Source organism: Melanotaenia boesemani, chromosome 6 (genome assembly GCF_017639745.1).
Source record: "Melanotaenia boesemani isolate fMelBoe1 chromosome 6, fMelBoe1.pri, whole genome shotgun sequence".
Taxonomy (NCBI): domain Eukaryota; kingdom Metazoa; phylum Chordata; class Actinopteri; order Atheriniformes; family Melanotaeniidae; genus Melanotaenia; species Melanotaenia boesemani.
This window is the reverse complement of record NC_055687.1, coordinates 37,462,649-37,490,176: the sequence shown is the minus strand read 5'-3', so window position 1 is coordinate 37,490,176 and position 27,528 is coordinate 37,462,649. Positions and strand designations below refer to the sequence as shown.

At 42.8% G+C, this 27,528-nt stretch overlaps 1 protein-coding gene across 3 annotated transcripts in view; it reads right to left on the bottom strand.

The window, feature by feature from the left end:
• Nucleotides 1-27,528, bottom strand: part of cdk14 (cyclin-dependent kinase 14) — a 224,722-nt gene that overhangs the window by 124,054 nt on the left and 73,140 nt on the right. For all 3 annotated transcript variants that reach the window (XM_041988484.1, XM_041988486.1, XM_041988485.1), the window contains 5 exons: nt 21,095-21,340; nt 11,937-12,031; nt 11,597-11,676; nt 8,538-8,632; nt 5,885-5,947 (listed from right to left, as the gene is read on the bottom strand). In XM_041988484.1, coding sequence (XP_041844418.1) covers nt 5,885-5,947; nt 8,538-8,632; nt 11,597-11,676; nt 11,937-12,031; nt 21,095-21,340 — 579 coding nt within the window. The remainder of the gene's footprint in view (nt 1-5,884; nt 5,948-8,537; nt 8,633-11,596; nt 11,677-11,936; nt 12,032-21,094; nt 21,341-27,528) is intronic.

The window sequence follows — 27,528 nt, the reverse complement described above, 5'->3', positions numbered from 1 at the left end:
TGGATGTTTTATCATTCCTTCATGATTATTTGTTTGAGTTTTACCGTTTTTCTAAATAATCGATCTTGTATCTGAACAATATTCTCAGCCCTCATATTGGTCATATGACACATGGTGGACATGCTCTCAGGCCGGAGCAGGTTCTTTCTGCTGCACTTCATCTTTTTGCCAACGGGAGTTTTCTTTATAACATCGGTGAGGCTGGCTGTAGGAAAAGAACAACTCTTCCTTAACTGTCCCTGTAGGATGCGATCAGACTGTCAACGAGAACAATCTGCCATTCTGGTAGGGTTGCAGTGCATAAACAATTATAAAACACCTAATTAAGAAATGTCTTTTGAGAGTATTAATACCAAGTTACATTGAAGTAAAGATACAAATGTTTAATAAGTGGAACAACCGAGATAAAAAATACTATTCACGCGTTCACTCAGTCAGCTATTTTCTGCCGGCTCACCTTCTTTTGCTGCTGCTAATGTTTTGCTTTTTTCCCTGAAATAAATGGTCATATTCTGCATTCATTAACATTTCTAACTCCACTGGAGCAAAATGGGAGGACTGACTCTGTTTTTCATCTGTTGCCATGGTGAATCATGTTATCCATTGATGAGGGCTTTTTATTTCCATGCGCTGTACTCTGGGGGAAGTTAACGCAGAGTTGATTGAACTAATAGTCATCACCTGTTCTAAAACCAAAAACTGAGTTTGACAGCTCAGAGTTGGTCAACCCAGAGCTGTGCTCTTAACTGAGAGCTTGTTGAGGCCGCTTTCTGAAACGGGGCCCTGGTCTTTTAACTATTGCTGTCTTAACTGTGTGTGTTGGTGACAGAAATGGTTTTACTGAGCTGGTAGCTGAGATTCTGGACTTTCTGTGGATACCACACATGTTTATAGTTACATCTACAGACCTGACGCTACACCCGGAAACCAGATGTTAACCCTTAACTCCCGGTAGAAGAGGCTGCAGGTGCAGAGGTGAAGCTAAACAGTCAAGCTAAGAATGAAAGTTTAGAGAATTTATATCCAGAAATGTGGATAATGAAACAGTGAAGGTGCATGGATGGAAGTTACTGTGCATATTGTGAATATTTCTCTCTCCTCACCATCTAGAAGCTGTGAGATTCTCATCCTGCTTTCTGTCTGTTCACCTGATGCTGATATTCATCACATATTGTTCCTTCTGTGTTTAGAAGGAAGCAGCTTCACAGCTTTAAATCCATCCTGCTGACTTTTTACCTTTTAGTTAGTAAATCCTGAACATTCATCCTTCTTTCTCATAAATATGTGGTTTTATATATGAAGAAATATTTTAACTGTTGCTGTTTAAAGAGAAAACTGCTGCTAAACCTGTTTATGTGTTTAGTGCAGGGGTCTGCAGCCTTTCCAATCCAAAGAGACATTTTTCCCTCAGCCAGCTAAATAAAACTCCTTTAGAGACGCTGATGTTACCAGACTTTTCAAAAAGGAAACTTAATATATATTTTAATTAAGAGCCACCATAGGATGTTTGTTATTTCTGAAGAACAACATTTTTATTTCCATTTTTAGGTTTTAAAATAAAGACAAACAAAAAACTTTTATAAAAAGAGGATAAACAGACTTTCTTCTAAGGGATGTAGATATTTGTGAAAAAAGTTCATGGTTTCCAACCTAATGACAAGAAAGATTTAAAGAAAAAATATTTTAACCACGTATTTAGAGGCCTTCTTTTAAAGGAAAGAGACGTTTTATGCGTAACAATGTGATTTTTAATAGTTGCCCAACAGTAACATATATATATATATATATATATATATAGAGAGAGAGAGAGAGAGAGAGAGAGAGAGAGAGAGAGAGAGAGAGAGAGAGAGAGAGAGAGAGAGTGAAGGCATTGTATGCATGGTCTTTTTTTTGTTTGTTTTGTTTTGTTTTTATGTTTTGTGGTTTTTTTGTTGCCTTTTTTTTGCTTTTTTCTTATTGTATGCATAATTCTGTTGGAGCCCAGGAAGAATAGCTGTGGCTTCGCTGCAGCTAATGGGGATTTTAATAAACTAAACTCACTTAAAAAAACAGATCAAAATCCCAAGTGTCAGTTATCAGAGTCATTTACCCACCAAACTGCACTCCTTTTTTTAGCTCCTTATATAAACAGACCTTTATTGGAGGTTTAAAAATGGAGCCATGAGATGTAGAGCTCAACAACACCTACTAAAAGCAAAACAAAGGAACTTGTGATGGAAAATTACAACTACTGTAACAATGTTCCAGCCACATGCACCTTATTAACACATTACAGATCACATGACAGAAGTCTCACCAGTCAGTGGGTGCCAGCCCCTCAATCTGCTCTCTTGCAAAACTCTGGAATTATTCATGTGAATCTCAACATGGATGCTGTCAGCAGCAGAAACACACATTACTTATGTAAATCCCTGGTGGTGAAAGGTTTCAGCTGTTGTGCAACAGATGTAGCGTGATCTTTCACCTCCCTGCATGAGGGAACGTCCTAACACCTCCTCTACCGCCAACACCACCACAGAGCTGCTTGCACTCCATTACCACTTCTTCCTACCCGCTAATTTATGTCAGCAGAGCCGTCCCACAGAACAGCATCCGAGCTCTGCAGCTTGTAACAGTTGTAATGGTGAAACTGGAACAGCCTCACACAACCATGACCACTCTGTGCAACTGACGGCTGAAATGTTTAAATAATGCACATTTTAAACAGAGGATGCACTGAGGTCTTACACGTTAATAACAGGATTTCTGGAAAGAAGTCAGAGCTTTGATCAACTGTAGGGCATCAAATATCAATCAAGTCAGCGGCTCAGGTCAAATTTCATTATTATTGTGATTTGTTTAGCTGTCAAAAAAATGCTTTCACTGTAGCTGCAGAGGTTTCCATCAAAATATGACTGCAGAACAGTTACTGGCAAACATAATCCTCAATATACCCCCCAGTTTGCTGTTTTTATGAGTTCATGCTGGACCAGGACCCATTTGGTTGTGGTTTGTTCATCTGTGTGTGAAGCAGAATGCTCAGAGGACTCCACTCTGCTCATCACCTCGTTTATTCTATTATATTCAGTTTTAGAAATAAAATTTAAAACGTACATTAGTTAAACATTTAAGGGTGAAACTAAAAAAAATTGAATATTTTTATAAACTTTAATTTATTTCAGTAATTCAACTTAAAAGCGGAAACTAATATAAACTCATTACATGCAACGTGAGATTTTTCAAGCATTTATTTGTTATAATTTTGATGATTATGAAAACCCATCTATCCATCATTTATACCGCTCTGTCCAATGAAGGGTTACAAGGAAGCTGGAGCCTGACTCAGCTGTTAGCAGGTATACCAGGACAGGTCACCCGTCCATCGCCAGGCCAACACAGAGAGACACACCACCATTCACACTCACACTCACTCCAAGGGAGAATTTAGTGACCAGTTAACCTAACATGCATGTCTCTGGACAGTGGGAGGAAGCCACAGAGGTCATTTGTAAGTCACAAGTAAGATCAATGTTATTAGATCCAGTCTTTTATCTCAATGACATTTTGATTTAACAAACTTGAAGCTTTGCTTTTACCTGAGGAAACACTGGAGAGTTTGTCCTGGTTGATGCAAAGATGCTTGGTCGAGTTTTTTCCCAACTAAATCCGACAACCTGCCTTTTTGATCCAATTCCCACATCACTTTTAAAAACATTTTATGGTTTCTTTGAGCCTGAGCTTTTAAACATAGTAAATTACTCTCTTCAGACGGGCGTCTTCCCTGCTGCCTTTAAAACAGCGGTGGTGAGGCCCATTCCTGATAACTACCGACCTGTATCCAACTTACCGTTTTTAAGTAAAATGACAGAAAAAGCTGTTTAAATTCAACTACATGAGTTTTCAGACCTTCTTTTAAGTCATGAACCCTCGCGGACCCTGAGGTCCTCTGGTACTGGCCTTTTAGTTGTTCCAAAGGTGAGGACCAAGACATACGGCGAGGCCTCTTTCCATTGTTACGGCCCTCGTCTGTGGAACAGTCTGCCAGAGGGCCTCAGGGCTGCAGAGAACGTTGATGTTTTTAAAAAGAGGTTTAAGACCTACCTTTTTAGCTTGGCTTTTAACTAACTTTTATTTGAATTTATTTTACATAATTATATTTCACGTTATTTTGTTTTCATTTTATTCAACTGTACTACTTCTTATTTATTTATTCATTTACTTATTTATTCATTCATTCTTAGCTGTTCTTATTGTTTCTTAAGATTGTTTAATTTTAATTTTAACTCCAGTGTTTTCCTCGTGGGGATCCTCCACGTCGGGGGTTTTGCCTGCTCGGTCTGGGGGCTGCTGTCGTGGTGATTGCACCTATCGGGGTGGCTGGGGCCCTGCACTTCAGCCTTATGGCTGTGGTGTGGGTCCTGGTCTGTCCTGATGGGGGTGGTTGCTGCTGTTGGACATGGGTGGACTGGCCCCTGGTGTAGATGGATCCCCATGACACTGATATTGTTTCCTCACAGCACCATCAGGCCGGATGCTTATAACTTTTAGTATTTTATAATAACATTCAGTTTGAGACAGAAATAAGAGAAATCATGTTTTTATAGAATGGGGTGGGGGGCTGCTTGGTGTGTGTGTGTGTGTGTGTGTGTGCATATGTGTTCATGCGTGCGGCTGTGTGAAATATTTTGGTGAGTGTTTCTATTATTATGTATTTCCACTTTGTTTTGTTTTTAATATGCATTAATGTTTTTAATCATGTAAAGGACTTTGTGTTCCCTGTGGCATGAAAGGTGCTTTATAAATAAAGTTTGATTTGATTTGAGTAAATAAAATTGATGTTTGGCCTTATTTGTTCAGCAGACAGTGTCACATTAATATGATTCCTCAAACAACTTCTGTTGATTTTATGATTCTTCCAGGCAGTGAAGTTCTGTTCCAGTCCAACTAATTGTCCTTATATGTTAACCTTTAATGGACACAGTTGCACTGTGCAGACTACAACCTGAAAGAAATTCATATACAATGATGTCTTTATTATTCATTCCTTCTCTGTACCGCATAGTCCATTAAAGGGTCGCAAAAAGCAGGAGCCTATCCCTGCATTAACAGGTCAGAGGCAGGGTACACTCTGGACAGGTCACCAGTCCACTGCAGGTCCACACATAGGGGGCAAACAATCATTCACACTCACATACACTCCTAGGGAGAATTTACACAGAATGCCACCACCACCCAAGTTTCAAACCTCCCCTCAGCCAAGACTCGAACCAGCGACCTTCTTGCTGTGAGGCTGCGGTGCTAACCACACCACTGTGCAGCCTTTGTAATTAACTTTTTATTATTTTTATGATCAGTTTCTCCCTGAAGGATCCAAGTCTCTAGTTTTGGTAAAGCTTCTTTCCAACGGCAAAAGCTTTCCTCTCAGCAAACTTCTTCACATACTCACCTGTGTACTACGCTTGTTACCGGAGGATTCCACTAGGGGGCGCATTAGAGAAAGCGTCTGATGACTGCTGGACTATTTGCCCACAAGGTGGTGAGTGCCCCCCATCCTGGCTGAAAACAACTGAGGCTTTCAATGACACTTCTTTTATACCCAGTCACTGCCCTCATCTGTTTCCTCTTCACCTGCTCAACCAGGTGTTTTTGGAGCATTCCTCACCTTCCCCAGTCTTTAGTTGACCCTGTTCCAGCTCTTCTGGAACTAGTTGCAGACATTAAAATGTAAAATGAGGCTGTATTTACAAAAAAGTGGATCAGTTTGACTACTGAATGTTGCGTCTGTGGCGTTTTCAGTTGAATAAAGGTTGAAAAGGATGAAATCGCTGTGTTTTATTTCTTTTACACAACGTTCCAGCTTTATTTTAAGTGGGCTTTGTATTGATAATAAAACTGCAGACGTTACCTTCACGTTGTCTGGGTGGAGCCCTCCGGGGTGTTTGTCCATGTACTGACACAGGTCTGTGTGCTGAAGAGAGTAGCAGAAACAACAAGGCATTACTTTTCCTAATAGCCTGCTGGTCATTTGTGTTACATAAACAGGCCAGAATTAACTCTCAAAGACAACATGCTGCTCTTTTATCCTCTGTGGTGATGTAAAGAGCAGAAATGAGGCTTTCTACTTGGTCTGAGCGGAGCTGATGTCAGAGTTATGGCTCCTCTCGCTGATGCTTTGGGAGCAGCTTTGTGGATGGAAGAAGCCGAGCATCTCCCGCAGCAGCCGAATAATTCACACACATATCCGTCCATCTTACCCCACCTGTCCGCCTTTTTCTGTCCCCGTCATTAGCTGTGAGGAAACACGGTGGATGCCTCCTATTTACAGCAGCAACATTACAGCAGAGGTCCAATTCCAAACTATTTCAGTGTTACCACTGACTTCATTCACCTCAGGAGCCAGAATCACCTTTTCAACCCGACCCACTGAGCTCTGCTCAGGTTCTGGAGGCTGAACCCATCAGCCAACAGGGGGCATCCCACCATCTTCAGGCTCATTAAATACAGCACAGCTGGAGAGCTGAGACATCCAGCTTGGCTCAGCACATCCAGATCAAACCCCGATCTGAATGCTAATGTGATCTGCTGTCCTCTACCTTACGGACACATAACACAGATTCCAGACGGGTTTCTGTGTTTTCTAGTTCTGTCCCCCAGAGTGTGTGGTGGGTGGGTGCCTTCTGGGGTCAGTGGTGGCTCGCTGCAGTCACTATATGGTCCAGTCATGGGGGACGGCTTCTCCTGGCCTGTCTTGCCCTAAGCCTCCCTTGGCAGAGCAAATTTGTTCGGCACAACACAGGAACCAGAACATCATTTTGCTGCTATGATGCTGGACAGGACAGAAAAGAAAAAAACTACTGAAGAGATCTGATAACAGTGGAAGACGTCCTGATAAGCTGATTCCAGCCCCTGGGACAGGAAATAAAACCAGTATCATTATGTTAAATATTCTGGACAAAATTTGGAAACCTTATGTAGTTTTAACCTGCATTTGTGGGTTTCAGGGTGAACTGTGCTCACAGACAGTGGTTTCTGGAAGTCTTCCTAAGTCCATGCAGTGGTTTCCAGTAGAGAATCATGTCTGCCTTTAATGCAGAAGATCACCAGCGTCCAGCCTGGTCCCATGCACACAGAGATTCCTTCTGATTCTCTGATTTTTCTGGGGCCGGTTGCTCAAACGTAATCCGATCGGATTTCAGTTATCAGATAGAATTAAATCTTGAAAATGGGTTGTTCAAAACGGAAATCCGGATTCTGAAATCGGTTTGAATCACGTAATCTAATCCTGGTTGTTATCTGGATAAAACTGTCAGTTTGAGTTGTTCAAACTTTTGAGTTTAATCCAGATAACTTTGATCCAAAAAAACAGGATTATCCTGATCCCAACAGAACTGTGGTACAACCTAACAGCTGATCAAATAATAGAACTTTTTATTCGGTGCTTATGCTTATATGCTTATTTTACACCTGACTTGTTGATTCGTTGCAGGGATAAAGTGGTTAACATAGGCATAGGCTACGCATAGGTTAAGCCTTTCAGGATAGTAAAGCAAGAATAATAAATAAATAAAACATATCATCCTGTCCCATGGAAATAAATCCCCAAACAAATTCTATAACAAACACACATACAATAATCAATCTTCCTGTCAGTCATTGCTACATAATCAGAAGAGAACCTGTCAGAAATAATGTCTAATGATTTCATTCCTCACTACACGTCCCCTCCGTCCCTCATTCTGACAGAAAGCCAGAGGTTGGGCCTCAACACGGGGCTCAGGTGCGTCATTAACAAGGTCACAGAGAGGGACGGTCCGCCTGGTCGCCATGTTAAGCAGGACAATACATGCTTGTATGATGTTACATGTTCCAGGTGGTTCCACCTGCAGGTAGCTGGAGCATGCAGACCATCTCTTCTTCACGTGGCCAGAACACATTGATTTACATGCTGGAAATCCAGATTTGGATCCTGAAAAACGGAATTGTGGAGGGTGATCCAATCCTATTTTGCTTGGAACAACTGGGGTAAAAATAAGCCGGATTACATGATCCGCTGTCCTGAAACATGGGATTCCCAAATCCGGATAGCTTTTTTCCGCATTAAATTTTTTTAACAACCGGCCCTAAAACTAATCAAATCTAATCTAATCTGTTCATTTTTATATTTTTGTCTTTTCTTTACTTATTTGGACATTCTGTTTTTGTGATTAGCTGAATTTAATCAATATTATGGGCTACAACTCGTTCCTAAAGTATAAATTATTTATCCTTCCAGAGCTGACCTGCCCACTAACAGGACTGTAGAGACTGAGACCATAAATACCATCATCATAACATCATCTGTGTGCAGAATTCAGCCGGAAAGTTATGGAAACAGTCAATAAACTTACTTTAATAATGCAGAAGCAGTCAGATTCGCCTCTGCTGCATCTGTTTGTGTCCTAAAACCAAATGTGTTGAAATATCTGCAGTTCGACCTAACCAGGATCTCTCTGTAACTGCAGGCCTGTTCTGTCCACCTACCAGGGGTCTAAATAAATGATCTCAGAGGGTCGACTCACCACATACTCAAACACCAGAGTCAGGGTTTCCTTGGTGTGGATGATGTCATGGAGAAGCACGATGTTGGCATGCTTCAGGCCTTTCAGAAGGGATGCTGCAAACAGAGAAGATCGTTAGCTGCAAGGCTAGAAAGCTGTGCTATATGTGGAGGATTAGGACAAGATTAAAGAGAAAAAGCAGGGTGGATTTACGGCTGGAAGTTCTCACACTCACTGTCAACACAGTTAGGATTAGCAGTGAAATCCAGTTCTCATTGTTCTTCACTTCCCAACTAAAACCAGACGCCTATTTCAATGAAAAACGACAGAGGCAACAAACTGCAGAGGTTTTTGCTATTTTCATTTGACTTGGGGAAATTTCAATTTTTTTAACAAATCATACATATTGAAGAAAAGGTTTCACTAAAGCCCCGTTTCCACTGACGGGTGTGGGAGTGGGGACTGGGAAGGGTACCCTAATATCCGACCTGTCCTGCTTTGTTGGGACCTTCCATTGGGGTACCAGTCTACCAATCGAGTTTGACACGCTGCAATCTGTTGATTGGTTGAGAAAAAAAAAGTCACTTTCTCTGTGACCTGGCATAAAAACAAAGCAGGAACGGCTCCTGGTTCAGAACAATGTTTAAAATATAGTCATGAAGCACCACCAAGAAGAAAGAACACAAACTGGTGGATGACCTCCATCCTCCTCCTCTGTTTCGGACTCGTGTTCTGGTTCTACTCTAAGGAAGGCGCTGCGCTGCAATGGCGTCATGCTGCTACATAGCTGAGGCATCTATCGCTATCCGGCTGATGCTCCGCCTCTCAGGTGAGGTTATGGTTGCTGTGGAAACGCAACAAGGTTTACAACCACATCCGCACCCTAATCGTCCCGTCCTGACCTGCATCCGTTGGTGGAAACGAGGCTTTAGTTTCCACAGATGAGAAAAACAGTTTCTGTTGGGATTCATTCAGCAGCCGGAGGTCCGGATGGACGGACGCTGAAGGCTGTTAAAAACCACAGAAGAAGATCAAAGACAAGCAGGAAGTCACTTCCAAGCTCCTCAAGGTCCAGCCATTACACACCATCCATGTCTAGATGGTGTATGATAGAAGAGGGACACACACACACACTTCCTGCTACTCTGGATGTCATATGATTGTAATGCTGCTCACATTTCTGTCACACTCACTCATTACTGGATTATTCCAATTTAAAAGAGGCTTTCTGATCTGCTCACAGTGTGTGTGTGTGTGTGTGTGTGTGTGTGTGTGTGTGTGTGTGTGTGTGTGTGTGTGTGTGTGTGTGTGTGTGTGTGTGTGTGTGTGTGTGTGTGAGAGAGAGAGAGAAGTCCAGGCTGGCTCTCACATCATCAGGCCTACAGAGCAAACCGATAAAATCAGTAAATTTCCGCCTGCAGAGCCGAGTTCTCTGACCAGACTGTGAAGTGAAGAACTGAAAGATCTTCACAGCGATGGAAGCTGAAACGTTTTTGAAAGCCTGAAGGCACCAGCAAGGCACCTGGAAATGTTCTATAATGTTAAATAACAACTGGCAACGTGTCAGTAACATGACTGAGATTAAAGCCAACCAGTATATTTGTTAAAAAATAAAAGAAGAAAACAGTGTATAGAATCTACAGCACGGGTGTCCAGCTCTGGTCCTGGAGGGCCACAATCCTGCAGGTTTTCAATGTTTCCCTGCTACAACACACCTGCCTCAGATTGGTGAGTCATTGTGTAGAACTTCATAGCCTGTTAGATCCATTTAGTCTGAGTCAGGAGTGTTGGAGCAGGTAAGCATTGAAAACCTGCAGGACAGTGGCCCCTAAGCACCAGCTTTGGACACCCCTGATCTACATGTACAGTCAGACAATGCTGACACTTTGGCACGCTAGCCACACAACTGTCAGCGTACAGCGCATACTAAAGGACAAACATCTGCCGGGATATAAAGGCACTCTACTCCGTCCCGCAATTACTGCCATGTTCACTACACCTTGCGCCTTCAATGGGGGAGCGAGCAGATTGGAGTAAGAAAAACCAGAGAATAAGAGAATCCAGAAAAAGCTGTTAACGTGAAGATCAGTTTAACGTGCATGTAGACGTCTGAGCAGGCTGCAGATCTGGCAGCCGCATCATGCCGACCCAGTTCTGAGCTAAAACCTGAATAACATCTCAGTCCGGTAAGATCTGAGACCAAAGCACATCACATTATATGAGATACAGTCCACCAAACACCCTGCGATTATTTCAAACTGAGTTATGAGTATCCGTTCAGAGACCCTCAGATTCCCATCGCCTTCCATCTCCTCCTTCCCTCCTTTAACTCTTTTGGGCCGACTGAAACCAGTGAGGCAGGAAAGTGAAGATCAGCTGGTTGGAGGTTTGGAACATGTTGTGACTCAGGTGTTCCTTAAAGAAAAACCACCGCACTGACATCCTCAAACAGTTTGGAGTCTTTTCTCAAACTAAAGTGAGACCCTTATCAGAATGAGTGGAGGAATCGTTGCTGCTAATGCTAACGCTAGTGCTAATGCCAGGTGAGGAGAAATGTGGAAATGGTTCATCACTGTAGTTTATGAACAGTTGACCCTTTCAACTAAACCTTGAATACACAAGGACAACACCTGTAACCATGACAACTGTACACAAACCTGACAACGAGGCCTCAGGTTTCTTAGAAGGTAAACAAAGTGTGTTAAAAAAAGCCAGAAAATACAACAGCCTGTGGTGTTTCTCAAACACTACAGGCTGAACTAACTTGTGTGAATTTGACTAACTCTTGAAAATCTTTTGGTTCAGACTGTTACCATCCTGATGATTCAGCCTGGACCTGAATCATAACACAGGACTTATAGTAAGGAAGCTCTCAGATGAAGTCTTTAATGTGAGTGTGCATATCATTAGTGGTCTGATACAACCCTAGATGTATGTTGTTTATGTTCTACTGGGAATAAAATATGGGCTGATGAGATTTAAAAAACTTTGCATTCTGTTTTTATATAAATTTTACTCTGAAAACCCAACTTTGGAACCGGGGTTGTAAATAAATATTAGTAAGGTGTTTGACATCTTACCTTCTCTTATGGCTGTGAAGGGCGTTCCTTCCTCCTCCTGCAGACGGATCACCTTCAGAGCCACCAGCTTCCCGTTAACCCTGATAACAAAACGGAGAACAGAGAAATGCAGCAGCAGTGGAGCGAGACTCGGGTACAAGGCCACAGGATTACAGCTGAATGAAAGCTGCTGCAGCAGAGAACACAATAACATCCACACTGAGGAGATTAGAGCTGGCACATTTTTCATTTTCAGAAATTTAATTAGGAAAACCTGAGAGGAAAACAGCAAATTATCAAGCATGGGTGATGACGAATTAAACAGTGATTCAACACACACACACACACACACACTACTTACTTGCTCTTTCCTTTGTAAACCGTAGCATAGGAACCCTCTCCCAGCTTTTCCAGCTTTTCATAGGAATCTGCTTTTCCAAATTTGGGGCTTGTTGGCTGAGGAAAACAGAAGGAGAGATACGTAAGGGATAATGCCCGACGAGGTGGCCATTAACATAAATTAATGGACGACGCGGTGGTGTGAATCGTCCGACACGAAGTGGAGGATGGTTCCTGGACAGAAGTTCCTGGACAGAAGGAAGGAGGAGCCCTGAAATTCAGTTCAACAGCTTCAGCCTGTTGGTGACATGGCTTCCATATATATATATATATATATATATATATATATTACAGCTTGTGTGTGTCCAGAGGATGATGACATTTTGTTTCAGTCAGATCTTTTCCTAAATTGTTTTTATAATGTTATCCACCATTCACTCTGCATCAAGTATGTAAGTAAGTGTGGTGGAGGAGGTTTTTCTTACTCCAATCTGCTTGCTCCCCCATTGAAGGCGCAAGGTGTAGTTAATATGGCAGTAATTGCGGGACAGAGTAGAGCGTCTTTATATCCGGGCAGGTGTTTGTCCTTTGGTTTGCGCTGTACGCTGACAGTTGTGTGGCTAGCGTGCCAAAGTGTCAACATTACCGCCCCGTGATCTTAAGAGCCATAATCTCTTTCCTTCTCCACCGCGGCTGTGGCGGTCCTTGGGTATTTACACCTGCTTGTTTCTTTGCAGCGTTGTGGTTTGCTAATTGTCGCAGCTGTGCGGAAAGCCGCATGACGAGCAGTTTCCCTTTGCGGTGAACTGATGGGTTGTGACTGAGTTTGGTGCTGGGGCAGCTCATTGGGACCTGTCGCGGTTTTCCTGGTCTCTTCTCTCTCCCTCCCCATTTTGGGATGTTCTGACATTAATCTGCATCATATGATTGGTGTGTTCGTCGGCCCTCCCTACGATCTAAACCCCAGCATATAGGGTTGTTTTGGGAAATTGTCAGTTTTTATGTTTTATTATTAATTGTTTTAAAAGAAATTGAAATTGTTTAAATAAACTCCTCCCTGAGTCGCCACCTTATCATGGTGGAGGGGTTTGTGCGTCCTGACGATCCTAGCAGCTATGTTGTCGGGGGCTCCTGCCCCTAGTAGGGTCACCCGTGGCAAACAGGTGTCTAGGGGAGGGACCAGACGAAGTGCGGCTCAAATCACCCCTATGATGATGACAAAGCAAGGTTCAGGGTTTCCCTTGCCCAGACGTGGGTCGCCGGGGCACCTGGAGCTAGGCCTGGAGGTGGGGCACAGAGGTGAGCGCTTGGTGGCCGGGCCTTTGCCCTTGGGGCTCAGCCCGAAAGGGTGTCATGGACCTCCCTTCCTGTGGGCTCATTACCTGCAGGAGACGGAACCTGAGCTGGTGCGCGAGGTTGAGCTGTCCCGCCTAGATACAGTTGGACTCACCTTGACGCATGGCTTGGGCCCTGAAACCACTGTCCTTGAGAGGGCTGGATCCTCTTCCATTCTGGAGTTGCTCTAGGTGAGAGGCACCGAGCAGGTGTGGGCATGCTCATTGCCCCCCAACTTGGTGCCTGTACATTGGGGTTCAGCCCGTTGGACGAAAGGGTAGCCTCCCTCCTCCTTCAGGTGGGGGAACGGGTCCTGACTGTTGTTTGTGCTCATGCACCAAGCAGCAGTTCAGAGTACCCACCCTTTTTGGAGACCTTGGAGGGGGTGTTGGAGAGCACTCCTTCTGGGGACTCCCTCAATCTGCTGGGGGACTTCAATGCTCACGTGGGCAATGACAGTGAGACTTGGAAGGGCGTGATTGGGAGGAACGGCCCCCTGATCTGAATCCGAGTGGTGTTTTGTTGTTGGACTTCTGTGCTCGTCATGGACAGTCCATAACAAACATTTTGTTCAGGCATAAGAGTGTCCACATGTGCACTTGGCACCAGGACACTCTAGGCCGCAGTTCAGTGATTGACTTTGTAGTCGTATCGACAGACTCGCGGCCGCATGTTCATGACACTCGGGTGAAGAGAGGGGCGGAGCTCTTAACTGATCACCACCTGGTGGTGAGTTGGCTCAGATGGTGGGGCAGGATGCCGGTCAGGCCTGGCAAACCCAAGCATGTTGTGAGGATCTGCTGGGAACGTCTGGCAGAGTCCCCTGTCAGAAAGAGTTTCAACTCCCATCTCCGGCAGAGCTTCAACCATGTCCCGGGTGAGGAGGGGGACATTGAGTCAGAGTGGGCTGTGTTCCGTGCCTCTATTGTCGAGGCGGCCAGCCACAGCTGTGGCCGTAAGGTCGTCGGTGCCTGTCGTGGCGGTCACCCCCAAACTTGTTGGTGGACACCGGCAGTAAGGGATGCTGTCAAGCTAAAGAATGAGTCCTATTGGGCCATTTTGGCCTGTGGGACTCCAGAGGCAGCTGATGGGTATCGGCGGACTGAGCGGAGCGCAGCTTCGGCGGTCGCAAAGGCAAAAACTCAGGCATGGGAGGAGTTTGGAGAGGCCATGGAGAATGACTTCTGGACGGCTTCGAGGAGATTCTGGTCCACCACCCGGCAGCTCAGGAGGGGAAAACAGTGCTCCGTTAACACTGTGTACAGTGGGGATGGGGGTCTGCTGACCTCGATCGTCATTTATATATATATATATATATATATATATATATATATATAAGCATCCGTCTCCTCTTTAGTTACACTTTAGTTACTTTAGTTACCTGTACAGCAGGTGTGTCTGTGTTTCAGGGTAGAACTAGACTAAGTCACTAGCTAGGTTTAGTTTGTTACCGGATGTTGGCTGCACAAGAATATTTAACCTCACATTACAGCAGAATCCAGTTTTCTTAGAATGACATCTTGTGCAGCAGTGAAAACACTGGCCTTTAACTCTAAGGAGGGCAAAATTTAGGGGCAAGATTTCAACAGGCTACAAGTTAGCAAGCTAACACACAATGGCTAAACTAAGGTCTAACAGAGACACACCTGCTGCACAGGTGTTCCACCTGAAGCAGCAGCTGCTGTAGTCGCAGTGGATGTTGTAACTAAAGAGACGGATGCATGATGGGGGGCATGATAGGGGCGTGATGGGGGTATGATGGGTGCATGATGGGGCCATGATGGGGGCATGATGGGGCCATGATGGGGCCATGATGGGGGCATGATGGGTGCATGATGGGGGCATGATGGGGGCATGATGGGTGCATGATGGGGGCATGATGGGGGCATGATGGGGCCATGATGGGGGCATGATGGGGGCATGATGCGAGTGATTATAATTGGGTGAAATGTGGACTGTTATTTGTTAGGTGAATTACCCTTAGAGGAAAGTCAATTCTGGAAAAAGAGTGACGGTGAGAAGAGAAATAAGTAGTCAAAAAAAGAAATTTCTAACGATGGCATCCCCTCACTCATCAACAAGGTCACAGAGAGGGACAGTCTGCCTGGTCGCCATGTTATGCAGGACAATATCCAGGTGGTTCCACCTGCAAGTAGTTGCTGTTCTTTACGTGGCCGGAAGCTCACATTGATTTACATGCTGGAAATCTGGATTTGGAGATCCTGAAAAACAAGATTGTGGATCAGGATGATCCAATCCTAATTTGCTATGAACAACCGGGATAAAAGTAAGCCAGATTACGTGATCCGCCATCCTGAAACACGGGATTCCCAAATCCAGCTAGCTTTTTTCCGTATTAAAAGTTTTGAACAACCGGCCCTCTGACTTAATAGATGTGACTTCAGTTTGTATGACGAGGTGAGTCAGTTCAGGTGATCAGGATTACTACACACATGTGGAAATGTAAACGTATGTACATGTGGAATAACTTCTAGATCTGAAAAAATGACTGATCATCATGTGAAATACTGGATGTTTCATTTCCGGATACATGACATTACTTGTTTTATAGTTTTGTAGTGCCACTGTGATTTTTAAGTTGTAATGAATGTGTAAATAAGTTGATGTATAAAATAAATAAAATAGGTAAATTAAATAAATTTACATTTGGATTAAATATAAAATATTATTATTTATAATTAAAAAAAAGCTTTTTTCATATTTACAAAATTAATTAAATTTATTGTAAAAATCTGATATTATGAGATATATTAAATAAAAAATATAGTTCTTTACACTAAAACAAAGGGAGAATTGTGGCGTTTTCACTATTTATAGGTTAATATACTGTTATTTTACTGCTCCGATCAGGTTGTGTTGAATGTGGAACCTGAACTAAAATGGAAATTTACAACCCTGGTTTCGAAGGAACTGGAAGGAAAAATGTTTCAACAATTAAAATCACTAGCTATTATCATATTTGTTGCATCGTATGCAAAGGATGGGTCACCATGGTTTGGGCCATAAATATTTGCGAATGTGAACGTCTTTTGGTTTATGATAAATCTTCCAGGATCGTGGTTTTATGGATGAGTTGTGGACCAGTGAGATGCTGTTTTAAATAACCGTGCGTTGTCTGCTGCTGTGTGTTGAAGAGAAAATGTTACTGAACTGTTTGAGATGAAGATTCTAAACTTCTTGTCAAGTGTCCTGAAAGAAAGAAATCTGCTTTAAATGTCATCAGGTGTTTAATTATTTTAGTAACATAACATAAAAAACAACATCAGGATAAAGACTTTCAATTTTACATGATTTTCTTAATATTTTTATTTTACCCGTCGGTGCAACGTTTTTCAGTCTCAATAGAAATTTTTAATAATCATGGCTCAATATCAGCTGTCAGTGATGTAACCCACAGCCTGCTCCACCTTCTGCATCGCGTTCGCTCAGTCCTGCAGCAGGAGGACGTTCTCGTCCAAATCAGCTTCTCTCCATTTCTTACTGAAGTTGATCTTTTTCTGTTGAGGAGGCTCTGAGGCCAAAGCAAATCTTCTGGGTGGCTTCCTGCTGTATCCCATAAATTTCAGCCACATCTGTTCAGAAAATGAGTAAAAGCTCAGATTTGTTGCATCAGTCTGAGTTCAGATTTTCCAGCTGGAGCTCTGAAATGTAGCTTGTTTTGCAGCATGAAGTGCTTCCTCCATGTCTTCCAAGCATCACTTTACAATCTGGATCATCAGGACGCTGCTTTAGGAGGAATTCTGCCTTTACTTTAGTTAGTCAGACAAACCTTGGGAGTTAAAACCTCTGAGATTAAGCAGAAATGATGGTTTCACGTGTGCTGCTTTACGGGGGGAGGCAGATCAGCAGTTCTGAGAGCTTTTCTAAACAAATCCCACTTCTTCCTGGGGTCAGGCAGGAAAGGAAACCTACTCTCCATCCGGTGGGCCAGGAAAGCTCTCAGAGACAACATCCCATCCATTTTTCATCTACAGCTGAACCCCAAAGGTTCCTCTGGATGGAGAAGAGATCATCCTCCACTCATCAGCTCATCTTCTGATGGGAAAACCTCAGAACGGCTGAATTATTTCATCAGAGAACATTTGAGTCCCAACTTTAGTGAATCTTTGTAAAAGATTTCTTGGTGACTGGTAACCACAGCAGTCTCCTCTCTGTTTTATCTCCTGATGGAGCTTTTCTGGAGGATTCTGTTCAGATTATTTAGGGTTTGGACATGAACTGCAATTTACTTGCTTCTTTCTGAGACACTGATTGACTGAGTAAAACAAGCATCTCAAACCAAACATTAAATGTCTTGAAACACATTTAAATTTCTTCAAATAGCCCACAGGGCCAATAAATGGGAGAAGCATCTTACGGCTTCCCTGCAGTAAAACCCAGGCTGCCTTTTTAAGTTAAATTAAAGGGAAGTCCTCAGGTAGCTGTTGGAGCATTAAAATGACGAACGTCTCCTGCTGACAGAAGAAATCTGTGTTTTCATGAGAGCAGAACATAAAAAGAAAAATGACTGCAAGGTATGTACTCCACGTACACTCCTTCCATTCATGTCAATTTGTCTGAGATAAACCAGTAAATTTACACATTTCATAAGTCTGAAACAGCTCATTAGAGACTCCTGGCAGGACATCAGTCGCGCCTCCTGTCACACTTATTAAATGTGATTTAGGCCGCTCACATTTGGAGCCATATTTAAAAAAAGCTGAAAATCTCATTTCACTGATTAAAAAACATCATGTTTGCCAACAGCCTTCAGTTAAAGTAAGAAAGAGAAAAATGCTTTCAGATGAAGGAAATAAAAGATGCATTCATAGAGAACCAGAACAAACTGGCTCAGACCAGACACTGCAGACTCCTGCAGAAATATATCAGAGTGGAACATTTCCTGGTTTGTTCATATTAAAAACCTTCAGACTGAGAATCAGCGGCTGCTACAGGAGTCGGTGGTGGTTGGATTGTTTGGTTTGTTCCTCTCTGATGGTTTCATGCTGAAATGTGCTCATTTCCTGACCGTTGGTGGTTGAAATGCATGTGTTGTTGATGACGATCTGTGGCTACTTCTAGAGACAGTTTCAACCATTTTGTGGAAAACTTTAAATTCATACAAACGTGGTAAAATCCACACACAAACACGTGAAATCATTTTAGATTTTACCCTCAACCTCTCAGACGTGATCATTTTCATGTTCAAAACGCTTCTCCTGCTTCACAATGGTTAAAATGCACATGCATGCATCAGCTGAACGCAGATCAGATGAGTTAATTTGTAAAGGCATCAAATGGTGCTACAGAAAAGCTGCTAATCTGGATATTAATCAGATTTTCTTCTAAAGTTATTTTAAAAAAGGATGGATGGATGGATGGGTGGGTGGATGGGTGGATGGTCGTTCTCTTTAAGATCCTTTGCTTAAATTTTTCTCTGTGGCTTTTAATGTTTGGTTTTCAGTCTGAACTGATTTCCTTCCACATCCGCCATGACTGAGCGCTACTCTGTCACCGCCACATTGGTCTAGATTTCTGTCAGCTCTCCGGCTCGATCAGCTTCCAGCCCTCTGAGAGGACCAGGAAGGATGCAAACTGATGCTGCCTCAGGTGTTTTGTCTCCAGGTGAGCTGTTGGAACTGCTCACAGGAAGTGGCTGCAGTACAAACCTGAGACTGAATGTTTAGAGCTGCAGCCAGTCCTTTGATACCAAATGTTGGCGAAAAGAACAACAGAAAGATGTCTACACCAAATGCTGTCTTAAAACTAAAAGCTGCGTTTCCATAGCAACGCCAGCATAACTGTCGACAGCTCTGTCAGCTATTGTTTATTTAACCAGAAGTGACGGATCATCAGAAGCGCTGCAGATGGTGCGTGTCATCTCCTTCCTCTCATTCTATCTGAAACGGTTCCAGTGTTTTAGATGAATCATATTTTACACAGATTAACAGCTCCAGCAGTGATTATTACATCAGATTCATGCAGCTGAAGGTCCCAGAATCCAGTTCAAACCCTGAACTCTGCAACACTCCCAAACTTTTCAGTTTCAGAGATTCATTTTCACAAAGGCAAAAGACAGATTGTTTCACAGGCAGAGAAAGAAGAGAAACAGGATTTCATCCTTCCAGTTGAAGCAGCAGTGGAGGAGCCACATCTAGTTAGCTTTTCTGCAACCTGAATTCCATCAAATCTCATCAACTCAGATTTTATCCCCAGTAGAAGGTAAACAACATTTCACCATGTGATGGAAAATATGAGCTGATATTAAATCTGATGCAGCAACACATCTGAAAAAAGTTGGAACAGCAACAACAAAATGCTGGAAAAGTACCTGGTACAAACCAGAAACACCTGGAGGAGCATTTGATAACTAATCAGGTTACCTGGCAACAGGTCAGTAACATGACTGGGTATAAAAGGAGCATTTCAGAGAGGCAGAGTCTCTCAGATGAAAAGATGGACAGAGCTTCACCAATCTGAGACAAACTGGATCTGAAATTGTGGAACAATTTTAGAAAAATGTTCCTCAGACAGAAGATCCACCATTTACAGTGTAGAATTTCTGTGTGCATGGGACAATGCTGGATGCTGGTGACCAAGGTCCAGGACTGTAGAGCAGCTAGAATTCTGCATCAGACCAGAATGAGACAACATTCCTCTCCTAAAACTTCAGCAACTGGTCTCCTCACTTCCCAGACGTTTCCAGACATGTTAGAAGAAGAAGAGATGCTACACCATGCTGAACATCACCCTGGAACTACTTTTTCCACCGTGCCGAACATCACCCTGGAACTACTTTTTACACCATGCCGAACATCACCCTGGAACTACTTTTTACACCATGCCGAACATCACCCTGGAACTACTTTTTACACCGTGCTGAACATCACCCTGGAACTACTTTTTACACCGTGCCGAACATCACCCTGGAACTACTTTTTACACCGTGCCGAACATCACCCTGGAACTACTTTTTACACCATGCCGAACATCACCCTGGAACTACTTTTTACACCATGCCGAACATCACCCTGGAACTACTTTTTACACCGTGCCGAACATCACCCTGGAACTACTTTTTACACCGTGCCGAACATCACCCTGGAACTACTTTTTACACCGTGCCGAACATCACCCTGGAACTACTTTTTACACCATGCCGAACATCACCCTGGAACTACTTTTTACACCATGCCGAACATCACCCTGGAACTACTTTTTACACCATGCCGAACATCACCCTGGAACTACTTTTTCCACCGTGCCGAACATCACCCTGGAACTACTTTTTACACCATGCCGAACATCACCCTGGAACTACTTTTTACACCATGCCGAACATCACCCTGGAACTACTTTTTACACCATGCCGAACATCACCCTGGAACTACTTTTTACACCGTGCCGAACATCACCCTGGAACTACTTTTTACACCGTGCCGAACATCACCCTGGAACTACTTTTACACTGTGCGGAACATCACCCTGGAACTACTTTTTACACCATGCCGAACATCACCCTGGACCTACTTTTTACACCGTGCCGAACATCACCCTGGAACTACTTTTTACACTGTGCGGAACATCACCCTGGAACTACTTTTTACACCATGCCGAACATCACCCTGGAACTACGTTTTACACCATGCCGAACATCACCCTGGAACTACTTTTTCCAGACGTGTTACCGCCAAGAGACATGAGAATGGAGGGAAAGCTTGTTTTCCTGTTGTGGTAGGTGATTGGTTCAGGTGGAGCAGAAGACTCAGAGCTACGTTGTGTTTTTATTGATCACAGATCAGCACCTCTAACTACAGAGCCTGAACGTTGCAGGATGGTACTAACCGAGCTGGGGCTGGAGTGCCGGCGTAGTTTAGGTGACTCTTTTCCGGTGGTCGAGCTCTTGGCGTTGATGCAAGCATTGTTCTCAGAGTGGACCCTCTTCACCTGGCTGGCTGGTTTCTCAAACGGGTCGAAGCCGCTCTGGGTGCGCTGGACTCTCACCTTCTTGTCCTCAGGGATGGTGTCCAGGGGCTTGATGACAGAGTCCGTTCCCTGGCAGCCGCGTGTGGACATCTTTGTGACACATATCTGTGTAAAAACAGAGAAGAAGGAAGTTGCTGAAGATAAAAGTGATAAAGAAAAAACGTCCATCTGTGATTACCAGTGCTCAGCCAAAAGCTGAATCCCCCATGTTATTCATGTCTCTGTCAGCCCCTATAGAGCCTCTCTGCTACGGTGAGAGCCTTTTTATCTCCATCTCTCTTCTCTGATCAAAACAGCTTCAGCCTTCATCGGTTCTGCAGCACATTCACACATTTCCACCTAATCTCTGCCACACATCCACGCACCCATACCATCGTGCATATGTGTCTGATATTATCTACAACATGCCCGTCAGCCACACTCCCAACATATTAATCATTACAAAGCAGCTCACCACCAGCTCCTCCACCACCAGCTCCGTATACTGGACATAAAGGACCCGGGTGGCATGACATGTTTTGCCACGGCTCTGTTCAGATTAAATATTTAAGCCTGGGCTCCCCTGCAGGAAGAACTTCTAATTACTCTAACACACAAGACGGAGTCAACTTGCAGCTCACCGGCTCGCTGTGTAACACGGGCCAGGTTTCACCAGACACAATGACCCATTTCTCACTACACAGCTTCCCTGAATGCACCAGTCACTGATGAACACACTGATAACATCTGCAGCGATGAAGATTGCTGTCATGCATCCAGGAAGCAGCCTGAGGAATGCAGCTCATTTCAGTTCGGACATCTTTTATAAATTCAATGAAAGGCCTGCATGTAAGTATTGAAAGGAAGGTAGTAAAGTAGAAGGAGCTGCCTGACCTAAAACGGTGCATTCAATGACCTGCACAAGTTCCCCAAATTCCACTTTTAACCTAGATATTTAATCAGGTCCACCTTCCAATATTGGGTCGGACCTTTTTTTTTTTTTTTATATAATTTTTATTTTTTTTAAAACATTTTCAACAGTATGAACAAAACATACATGGAAGAGTACCTATCATCCAATATGTAAGAGCAGATTTCCACAATCATAGCAATTTTACACAAAGTCCGGCCTTATAGGTTTTACATACTCAGTCCATTTGGTTCAGACTCTGTAAAATTTGTCCTTTTGCATCCTGAGGGAGGAAGACAACTTTTCCATAATGTAAATTTTGTGTACTATGTTGACCCATTCATCTATGGTGGGGGGCTCCGCCTTTAGCCATTTTCTTGTAATGGCTTTCTTGCTCGCTGCCAGTAACACCCCAAATAACCTTTAATCTGTGTTTCTCCAATTTGTTACGTTTACATCACCAAAATATACATTTTCACAACTACAGGATATTTTGGTACCAAAAACATTATTTATATGTTCACATACCTGTGTCCAATAGGGTTTTAAAATCTTACAGTCCCAGAAAATATGAAAGTGGTTAGCCCCGGAAGCCCCACAAAGTCTCCAACATGAATCTCCACTGCCTCGATGTCGTTTCTGCATAGGTGTAATAAAATACCTCACAATATTCTTCCAACAGAACTCTCGCCATGTGTTGGACCCTGTAGTGGTCCATTGTAGTTGACATATATTCTCCCAACTTTCATTAGAAATAGACATAGTACCTTCTCCTTCCCATCTCTTCTTAATGTATTCTGTGTCAGCCAGCTTACATTGTTGAATGGCTTAATACAACCTAGATATGATATTATTCGGTGATCTGGATTTAATGAGTGTTAAAAACGTCTGTCAGAAACCTAAGCGACATTTTTCCCCATGTTGCTTTAAGGTTTTGATTGAAATAATGCCTAACCTGCAAATATCTATAGAAGTCTTCCTGATCCAATCCATTTTTGTTCTGTAACGTCTCAAAACTCACAAAGGCCCCCTTGGGGATAAAAGAAGTTCTTTTGAGATCCACTTGTTAAATCTGTTATCGCATGTATTTGGTACAAAGTCTGAATCATAGGCACACCACCTTAAGATTTTTGACAATTCCCCCAATTTACAGATTTGATTCCAGGATTTTAATAGAGCACCATACATAAAATCGTCTGTAATGTTAATGCTGCTTTGTAATGTTTTATCCGCCAATAGAGCCATTATCGGTATACCTTTTGCAGTAGTAGTGCCCTCTACATCTTTCCACCCTGCAGAATAGGTTAAATGGTAAATGGTCCGTATTTATATAGCGCTTTTCTGTACCTGGGATGATACCCAAAGCGCTTTACATTATACATCACATTCACCCATTCACACACACATTCACACACTGATGGCGGAAGCTGCCATGCAAGGCGCTCGACCACGACCCATCAGAGGCAATTAGGGGTTCAGCGTCTTGCCCAAGGACACCTCGACATGAACTCGACTTGGCCGAGGATCGAACCGGCAACCCTTGGGTTACAAGACGACCGCTCTACCTTGCTGAGCCACGCCGCCCCAAGGTTGGTGTACACATAAACAGATCAGAGGTCTAAGCTGAGCAGCAAAGTAATATTCCTGAAAATTAGGTAGGCCCATTCCCCCTTTTTCTTTCCTCAATTACAATGTTTTGTATTTAATGCTTGCCTTTTTCTCTTGCCAGATATATTTGGCCTGTAACCTGTCCCACTCATGAAGGTACTTCTGTGGTATATGAATTGGTAGACATTGGAAAAGATATAACATACATGGAAGAATATTCATCCTAATTGATTCCACCCGGGAATATAGGTTCAGGAAGGGGACAGTGTTCCACCTTTTTAAGTCTGACTTCATCTTTGAAATTAAAGGCCCATAGTTGACATCAAACATATTAGACAGGTCCTTTGTCAAAGCCACACCTAAATATTTTATGTATTTTATGTCCCATTTCCATTTATATGCGTTTTTAATCTCAGTTGGCGGGTTATAGTTAAGTTTCAGTACCTGGGTTTTATTAATATTAATTTTATACCCTGAAAGTGACACATAGTTCTCCAGCATAGCCATTAAATTGGGAAGTGTCTGAGTGGGTTGTGTCAAAAATATCAACACGTCGTCTGCAAAAAGAGCCAATTTTTGTTCCCCAGATGCCATTGTGTCCGCTCTCTCCGCAATGTCCGCTCTCTACCTTAACCATTGACTCAAGGTTTCCATAAACAGAGCGAAGTGAAGTGGGGATGCACAGCACCCTTGTCGCGTCCCTCTCTCTAAAGTAAAAGATTTGGACAGATCCCCGTTAATTTTAATCCTGGCAGTAGGTTTGTTGTACAGCGCGGCAAATATATCAATCACACCTGAGTGAAAACCAAATTTGGCCATTACTTTGTATAGAAATGTCCATCTAACTGAATCAAATGCTTTTTCTGCATCCAAACTCATTATAAGAGTTTCCAAATTGCGTTGGCGATAAGTATTGTTTTTCTGATGTTGTCCTGAGTCTGCCTTTGTCTAACAAAACCGGTCTGGTCTCTATTTATGAGTACTGGCAAGATGGTTTCTAATCTCTTAGATAATATAGAGGTGAACAATTTATAATCAATATTCAATAGGGTCGGACCTTTTTAATCCTGGTGTGATGGAAGCAGGTGGTGGAAACCTTCCTCAGAGGTTTTCTCCATGTTGACATGACAGCATCACACAGTTGCTGCAGGTTTGTCGGCTGCATCCATGATGAGAATCTCGTGTCCAGGCAGGATGGATCCATGTTTTCATGATGTTTCCAGCAGATTCTGAGCCGAGCATCTGAATGTGGAGCTGAAATGGAGACTCATCAGACCAGCAACGTTTCTCCATCTTCTATTGTCCAGTGTTGGTGAGTGTGTGTGAATTGTAGCCTCAGTTTCCTGTTCTTAGCTGGCAGGAGGACCCGGTGTGTCTTCTGCTGCTGTAGTCCATCTGCTTCAAAGTTGGACGTGTTGTGTGTTCAGAGATGATGTTCTGCAGACCTTGGTAGGAACCAGTGCTGATTGGACTTCCTGTTGTCTTTCTATCATCTCCAACCAGTCTGTCCATTCTCCTCTGACTTCTGATATCATCAACTGGATATTTTCTCTTCCTCAGACCGTTCTCTGGAAACCCTAGAGATGCTTGTGTGTGAAACTCCCAGTAGATCAGCAGTTACTGATGCTCAGACCAGCCTGTTTGATGGAGACTATCAGCCATTTTGAACATATTGAACGGGACACAAGCATACTAAAGAAACCATGTATATATGTGTATATTTGCCGGTTACAGCCGGCTATGATTCAGGATTCATCTTCATCAAACCTGATGCTGTAGTCCATCAGATTTTGTGCCTACAGTAAAGTAGCACAACTGGCTCCATGTTAATGACCAGAGAAGAAAACCCATCTTAATGTCAACAACTGCATGACGGAGCTCAGGCAGATGAGAGAAAGGTCCACTCTGCTGAAGAATCTTGTAGTCTGAGTTTGGCTTTAGCTGAACTTGCTGCTGTCAGTACCTTCAGGTTCAGATTAAACTCCATCCTCCAGCCAGTAAGACTTCAGTTTTCTACAGGTATCGGGTTTCAGAACAATGCAGTCTTATAATAAAGCACATTACATTAGCATAGTCATTTATATTTTAACTAACTAATTTAAACTTTTTACCTTCTCTTCCAGTCTGCTTTACAAACAATCTCAATTAAGAAGACAAATTTGGTCCTAAATGAAGATTTATTTATTTTCAATAGTTTATTTTCAATAATTTTAAATGAAATCTGTTTAATCTCCTCTGATCTGAAACTCACTCACACTATAGAGGAAGATCCTAAAATGAAGCAATGGTTGCATTTTGATTCATCAGCACTGCAGAACTTTTCATCCAAGCAGTGAAACTGTGACGAGATGAAAGAGGACAGTTAAACAAACGAAAAATGGGCCAAGAAATCTACCCGAGAGCCATGCAGGGAGAATAAAAGGAAACATGAACAGTAATGAGGCAAGCACGCTGTCATAAAGGTAGACATCCAGAGTGTCCTCAGCCACAGCTGCACATACACCAACACAATCCAAGCATCCATCCTTAATGAGGATCTCTGAACCTGGAAAACCTGGAAAACAAGGTCTGACTGCACAGAGACCAAAGAAGCAACAGTTTTCCATCATCCAGAAGGACCCCACTTAAAGATCAAAGGACGAAGGAAGGATCATAAAAACATCACCATCACTACTATGTTGCTAAGAGACCTCTATTTAGACCTGGACATGATGATGAAGCCACTTCCTGTCAGACTTTCCACCAATCAGAGAGCTTAGATTGACGGTAACGTCCAATCAGGAGCAGCCAAAGATCAACCAGTGAGCAGAAAGTTCTATGTGTGTGTGAAAAGAAGAAAAATAATGCTCCTCTATGGCTGGAATAAAGCCAAGAAGACGTTTCTGATGCACGGTGGCGCCACAAAGCAGCTGAGCTGGAGTTGGTTTAGTGAGGATAGCAGGTAAATAGTAGCAGGAATAACTGGAAATGAGGAAAAAGTGGAAACATGGAAATAGTTTCTGTTGTGTGTTTGTTTCAATAACAATATTTTTTCTTCTGAAAGCCAAGACTTGAGAGAACGATGAGATGAGAAAAGGTTTGGTCACTGTTGATCTGTGTGTTATTTCTACAAAGTTCTGTTAGTAATAAATTCTGCTTTCTTCTTCTGGTCGACCTTTATGCTGCTAAATCTATTCATACATTCATTTTACATCATTTTACCTCCCAGTCTGACAGCTGCTACACACTGGTTTATACTGGGATTAAAAGCTGCTACACACTGGTTTATACTGGGATTAAAAGCTGCTACACACTGGTTTATACTGGGATTAAAAGCTGCTACACACTGGTTTATACTGGGATTAAACTCTGCTACAGACTGGTTTATACTGGGATTAAAAGCTGCTACAGACTGGTTTATACTGGGATTAAAAGCTGCTACAGACTGGTTTATACTGGGATTAAAAGCTGTTACACACTGGTTTATACTGGGATTAAAAACTGCTACACACTGGTTTATACTGGGATTAAAAGCTGCTACACACTGGTTTATACTGGGATTAAAAGCTGCTACACACTGGTTTATACTGGGATTAAAAGCTGCTACACACTGGTTTATACTGGGATTAAAAGCTGCTACACACTGGTTTATACTGGGATTAAAAGCTGCTACACACTGGTTTATACTGGGATTAAAAGCTGCTACAGACTGGTTTATACTGGGATTAAAAGCTGCTACAGACTGGTTTATACTGGGATTAAAAGCTGCTACAGACTGGTTTATACTGGGATTAAAAGCTGCTACACACTGGTTTAT